Genomic DNA, 6,990 nt, shown 5'->3' on the forward strand with positions numbered 1-6,990 from the left:
CTCGATACTCTTTAAATGTTATATTTTACATCTTTTTTAATTACGTGTTTTAATATTTGATTAGAAAATTCATTTTTATATAAATAGAAATAAGAATATCTTAGACAGAATTATTTTTTAGACAGAAATTAAGGATATCTTTTTTCTATCTTAAAAATCATTTATTTGATCATTATTTTATAGTGGTATGTATAGTTTACGTATACAGCGTATGAATGTTAAGATTATATTCCAATTATGTGATTAATTTCCTTTTTTTTTTTTTTTTTTTTTTTTTTTTTTTTTTTTTTTTTTTTTTTTTTTTAAGTAAAACTCAATGATCTTCCAAAGGCGATGTATTATTAGCCGTATTATCGATTTATAATACCAAACGTGTAGTTTTTACTGTGGTGTAGCATAAGTGTTGACAATATTACCGAACACAATTATCCCCAGATGTTTATAATTCTTATAATCTACATTAGACCAAGCAGATTTTTAATTTTTTCTTTACAATTTTTTCTCTTACTATATACGTTTAAAAGAATCTTGTTTATTGTTACGATTATCCTTGGTACCTGAAGTATGATTATGTACTTAACCAGGGAAGGGTAAGATTCAGTTTACATTGCATATAATAAGAAAACTTCCATCTTGTCGCGAATTAACGAGAAAAGGAAATGTGCGTATACTTGTAAAAAAAAAAAAAAACTCGAGTGTTTATATATATATATATATATACATATATATCCTATATAATTTAAATCAAAAATTGTTTTCGCTCTTGTAAGCGTTCCGTCGGTTTTTAATTATATTATTTTTTCCAACCGATCACAAAACCTCGTGCAAAATTCCGTTTTTATCCGATTCGACTATATACCGCCAGAGACTTTGCATTGTGAACAAACTGTCTCTTCCAATAACTTCATAGGATACGCTTTCACAGCGCTTTCTTCCTGTCGTCTTTAGAATAGAACATTATAATTAGTCAGCGCGAGAAATATAGTGTTTGCGAGAACTGCCGTGCCTCCTGCCTCACGTACGACTTCCAACTTCCAACTTCTTTTCGATCCAAATTAATTCCAGGACAACGGTGCCTAAAATGGTATACTTCGGAAAAGAAAAGAAAAGAAAAGAAAAAAAAAGAAAAAGAAAAGAGAGAAAAAAAAAACGAAAAAAGAAAAAAGCTAAGCCTAACTATTAGGTATATATTTTGTATAATTCTAACTAGTGCAATATAGCGTTAATCGACAATAGTTGCGATTGTTACTGAAGAACGAAGATGGAAGAAGAGGGGAAAAAAAAAAAAAAGAAAAAGAAGGGGAAAAGACAAAAGAGAGGAGGATATTGCGAGCAACCTTGGAAGAAAAACTGTTTGTACACTGGTGCGACATAAATACGCATATATGATAAATGATAATTGTTTCTAGCGGCTTAATTAAAGTGTGAAGAAAAAAAAATGGAGGAGAGAGAGAAAAAAAAAAAAGAGAAAAAATGCCGGCCTTTCGTCTAATACAGTTAACAAAGAACATTCTTTCTTTTTAATTACGTAGTTTGTACTTACGTAGAATAGAATCGAGATGATGACCCATCTCGATGGGTAAAGAAAGTTCGTCGCTTGTCAACAACAAAAAAAAAGTACGAAAGCGCTGATGATGATTTATTATTCGTCGTCGAATCGAAAATTTTTTTATAAATTCGACGATTTTCACTTTTTTTATTTTTTTTATTTTTTTTTTTTCTTTCTTTTTTTGGACGCACGTGATCAGGCAACGAGACAACGAGATCCGATCGAACGCGATTGGAGATAACACGGTTTACAAACGCAGACGTGAAGTTACAGTTCGAAAAAAAATTATGCCTGCCATTTGCACGCCGTCGATATGAATGTAAATTTTTTAGAAAAAGAGAGAGAGAGAGAGAGAGATTGCAGTAATATGTCTATTGAGGGTGATGTCGCGCGATCTCGCGCTTCCCTTTGAATCACGTTTTTCTTGTCTCTGAGGGTGGGAGGGGGGGAGGGGAAGAGGGAAAGAAAATTTTTCAAGTTTCGCGGAACGGGAACGAGGAAGAAATGCGAGATGTTAAAACGAATCGACGATTTTTAATCGCGTTACTTTGTATCGATCGAGAGTGGAAATACTATATTTAAAATAGACGTATATAGTGCCTTTTCTCTGGAACTTATCTGGGATTTCGCTCTGATTATTTGAAAATTTGAACGTGTTAGGAGGCACATTGGCATAAGAATTTCTAAATAACGATAAGTTAAGTTGATATAGAATAGATAAGACGAGAGTTGTTTTTTTTTTTTTCTTCTTCTTTTTCTTCGTTCCTTTACGTTTCTCTTCTTTTTTTTCTTTTCATTTCTTCTCTTTGTATTTCCACTTTCATTATCACGATTATTATTATTATTATTATTTTTATTATTATTATTATTATTATTATTATTATTATTATTATTATTATTATTATTATTATTATTATTATTATTATTATTATTATTATTATTATTATTATTATTATTATTATTATTATTATTATTATTATTATTATTATTATTATTCCTTTTCGTTGCGAGGAGTGAATGTTTGATGCCACTGCCTCTAATAGCAGCTGTTTTTTAGACTACTTTTATACTGTTGATGTGACGCGCAGCTAATCAGAGTCAGTATATTACTGCCATAATCATGAAACGAAATGTATAACCAATATACCTTTATAAATAAAACACGACTGAAAAAGTAAAATGCCTCATTTTACTTTCAATTTGTTGTGTCTCTTGTCTTGTCAATGTCGCATCTACATTTCTACGATCGTTTCGATCATTCGGTTATACTATACTCCTAATATATTTTTATGGTATAAATATTTTTATGACGGGTCAAATACCGATCGTTCGAGAAACGAGAGGCATCGATCGATCAGAAACGCATAGAACGATCAATTTATCTATATACGGAAAAATACATTGTTGTGCGTTACACAAATGCATGAGATCTTCCATGAGATCTCTTTAACATTAACAAGAGAGGAAGAAAGAAAGAGAGAGAGAAGAGAAAAAACGACGAAAAGCAAGACGGATGCAGGGCAAACGAAGTGGCTCGACAAATATGTAGCCGGTCCATGGCTGCGTCAAGCACGAGCTGCACCCGTTTCCCCATAAATTAAACCCGTGATCGACTTTCTTAAACGACAACGACGTGACGCGGTATGCGTTTCTTTCGGCCCACAGCTAAGGTTATCGAGTTCCTGCTTCGATACGGCCGGTTTACCTTGCCGCACCCGTGCTGTAAACGTTGGACATCCAGCCCAATCCTGCTTGCATTTTCTACCTTAACAATACCGAGCAGGTATTATTCGCGAGCCGAGATAATGGAGATAATCGCCCCCCCCTTTGTCGAATACTCCCCCGCTTCCGTTTCGGGACGGGGTTAATTGCAACTTTCATTACGACGAGTTGACAATCGGGATCGGATTATGAATAACGATCGGAGACGAGGAGAAAGATTGTTAACATCCTGGATTTTTATTTCTTCTCTTCCAAGTTTTGTTGCAGAGATACAATTTTAAAAATCGTGTGCGTATATGGATAATGAAAAATTGTCGATTATAATATTTTGGTGGTGGCATGAGTAATATTCAATTATTCGAATTTTATAATTTGATAATTAAATATAAATTGTGTTTTATTTATTACGTTTTTCTTTTTTTTAATTACTAGCAATTGTGGATTGGAATACGAATATTAGGGATAAAATTAGGAGGACGAGATCTGTACATATATATCGATATAAAATTCGTTTCGAAACGCAAAAAAAAATAATATAAGAATAGATACATTTATGGTTACATTGCGATAGACAAGTGAGACGATAAAAATTTCGGTAACGTAATCGTGTAACTCGTTTAAGAAGGAGATGACTTACATGTTCGAGGCAGTGTTTGCAGTAGGGATCACGCCTAAACGATCACGTATCCTCCCTCACGGATCGTGGGATCCTCCTTAGCTTGCTTGCAATAGCATCGGAGAACGCCAAAGGCTAAATGAAAGTAACGTGACCCCGAAGCGCGCGGGATAGTGTTCGCATTTGTAAAGGAAATTGCTATGCAAAACGCAGGGCGTCGACGCCAACAGAATCGATTAAAAAAAAAAAAATAGTATTTCTATTGAACTGCGTTTTAATATCTCAATAATTAATAATTATTAAGATATCATTGATCGATTGGATCAAAATTTCAGGGGACGTTAGAAATTTATTTTAACAGGAAATTTTGTTTTACGTTGTTATAGAATTGTAGAAAATTTAATTGTTATTTTGTGATGAAATTATTGACAAAAAAAGGGATATTAATTTAATACTGGTAGAATATTAAGAGGAGAATGAAACTGTAAGGCTTTGCATTGGAAATCTGGTTTATAATTAAAATATCGGGTGGAATATTTTCGAATTATTTAAGGGAAAAATAAATCGACAGAAGTTGATCCAATCGATTCTATAAATTTTAACATATTTGCATGTAATTGCTCTCATAATTAAAGATAATACAAATGGACGAAAGAATCTTTCCAATTGGTAAGATAAATCCATTAATTTATTCGTTCGGTTATCTCTGTTGGTAATTTATGCAAAATTTATTCACTTCAGAGGAAGTTCAATTAGTTTCACGTGAGAAATCTTGTAGTAAGTAAGATCATGGACAAGATTCTCGTCACTTACAATCTCTTAATTATAAATGCATGATCGAGTATCTTATTTACCTTTTCTTCATTTCCGTTATTAAATTCCGCAATGTATAAATTTTGTCATTAACGAGTAACAGTAAATTGTTTGAAACTTTCGTTTCTCGTAAATTTCGATTCGATCTAATAAATTATAATTTTTCTCAGAAATTTTATCTTTTAAATAAATAATTCGAAATATACAAGTAAATTAACGAGTATTCTAAGTATTTAATAAAAAGGTTAGTTTTTCTTCAAAATAAATTACAACAAATTGCTATGATACAATATACCAAAAATTTACATTATAATACACATAACAATTTCTCACGATTTTAATACTTTATTAATTTTGATAAATTCTTATGAAAAAAAAATTCACGAATCAATAAACTTTTAAATTATAATCCAATTATTCATCTTTCATTATTCAAAAAATAATTTCAAAATAATCAATATTAATCTACATCCAAAAAAAAAAAAAGAAAATTACAAAATCACCAATAATCAATTTTCTCTCTAAATTTAAAAATAAATTTTCCAAAAATAATCTCTCTAATATCTCACATAATAAAATTTACAGAATTTTTTTCCTTTCAAAATCCTACAAAAAAACAATCCTTATTTCCTCTCTCCCTCCTTCTCCTTCTCAATCACATTCTACTTAGCTCTTGCTAAACGTGTAAGAGTAACCATCCGGAGTCCTGTTGAAGTTCAGCTTTCCAGGTGGATAAAACCTTCGTGGGGGTGGCGTGGTTATCGCGTTGTATTGCGGCAATGGTCTAGGAGGGGGTTGATATTGCGGTTGAGAATTGTACGAAGGAATAGATTGGATTTCCGGTGGTGGTTGAGGAGGCCTTGGTTGGTACTGTTGCGGTTGGGGTTGATAAGCTGGTCGAGGTTGAAATTGAGGCTGAGGCTGAGGTTCTGGTTGCACTTCGTACACTGGTTGACTTCGTTGTTGATATTGTTGAGAGGATGGTGTGTAACGCGGCGGTTGATAATCGGGTGGGTTGTATTGCGGCAGAGGCACGTACTCTGGCTGTGGCGGGGCTTGCGGGGGTGGGACGGGAATGCCGTCGCCTGTCGCCTGTTCGTTCGAACAAAAGGGGAGAAATTTGGATTGGAACTACGTTTAAACGAAATGGCAAACATTAAATAAAATATTATATCAAGTACACATCATTTAATTAATTTCGTCGATTAATCATGAATTATATGTAATACTCGGGAATAATATTTGTAAATTTCTTAAATTTATTGTTTTCCAAATATTTTATTATTTTTCTAAGAGATAAAGTAAGATCAAATTGAGATTAACGTACCTGGAAGCCATTTTTACCAGCCGTATACGTCACTGTGCGTCTTTGACCGGTAGGATCCACATAGGAGTAAGAGCCACGACGATTTCCGTAAACGTCGCTTTCCTCCTTGAACTCGACTCCATCCTCTTGCGAATAAGCGGCGCCGAAAGTTCCATCCCCAGCCAAATACCTCGCATCGCTCAAAATTGCAGCTTGTTGGGGTGATTGGTATTGACCGTTAGGGGATTGACAGGAGATCGTTGCGATCATGGAAAACAGCAACACCTGAAAGTATGAGAAATTAAACAGATATCCGTAGAAAGAATATCGTATCTTTCTACTAGTAGAGTTCAAACCGAAAGAAATTTGAGTTACACGATGACGATAAAATCGCGGCGTGTATTACAAAGTAACAATGGTCAATGGTGGTGCATTCATTGCATAGTTTCAAGTGTACGTCACAGATGGAACGAGGAAGTGATCCGACGACCGAATGTTGACAATGCACCCATGAAGAGTATAATCGAGTGAGCGAGTACTTACGAATACGGCATCCATAATGGAGGAACAACGACAACGGGGCGACGAGAAGTACAACAGTGGTCGAAGGATCGTCGAGAGGGGCGTTTTATACGGCAGATTGGATCACGTTGACCTGAAGAGGCCTTGATGGCCGCCCGCGCGCCCCGGCTACGGGAATAATGCAGATTGCACTATGATCTTCTACCACGCCTTTCCACTGCCACTCGGCTTTCCTCTTGCCAACGTGCGCTGACATTTCTCGAATCGGAACTGTTACACTATTGTACTAATAATAAATATTATTATCTTTATCCTAGTGTTAATATTTGCAGTCATTTGTCAGTTTTCTGAATCATTATAGGAGTGTTGCAAGCCATATTTGTTAATTTACATTCACATAGACGGGGAATGGTTATTTATATAAAATTCAGAAAACTGGATATACATATATTTGATGACAGT

General features: G+C 34.0%; 1 protein-coding gene across 1 annotated transcript; it reads right to left on the reverse strand.

The window, feature by feature from the left end:
- Positions 1 to 4,977: 4,977 nt before the first annotated feature.
- CPR19 (cuticular protein 19) lies at positions 4,978 to 6,605 on the reverse strand. Its single transcript, NM_001167893.1, is given in 3 exon segments — positions 4,978 to 5,792; positions 6,028 to 6,291; positions 6,550 to 6,605. Coding segments are annotated over 3 exon segments (705 nt in total). The 5' UTR covers positions 6,565 to 6,605; the 3' UTR covers positions 4,978 to 5,366.
- Positions 6,606 to 6,990: the final 385 nt, after the last annotated feature.

This window comes from Apis mellifera, linkage group LG4 (genome assembly GCF_003254395.2).
Source record: "Apis mellifera strain DH4 linkage group LG4, Amel_HAv3.1, whole genome shotgun sequence".
NCBI classification, from domain to species: Eukaryota; Metazoa; Arthropoda; class Insecta; order Hymenoptera; family Apidae; genus Apis; species Apis mellifera.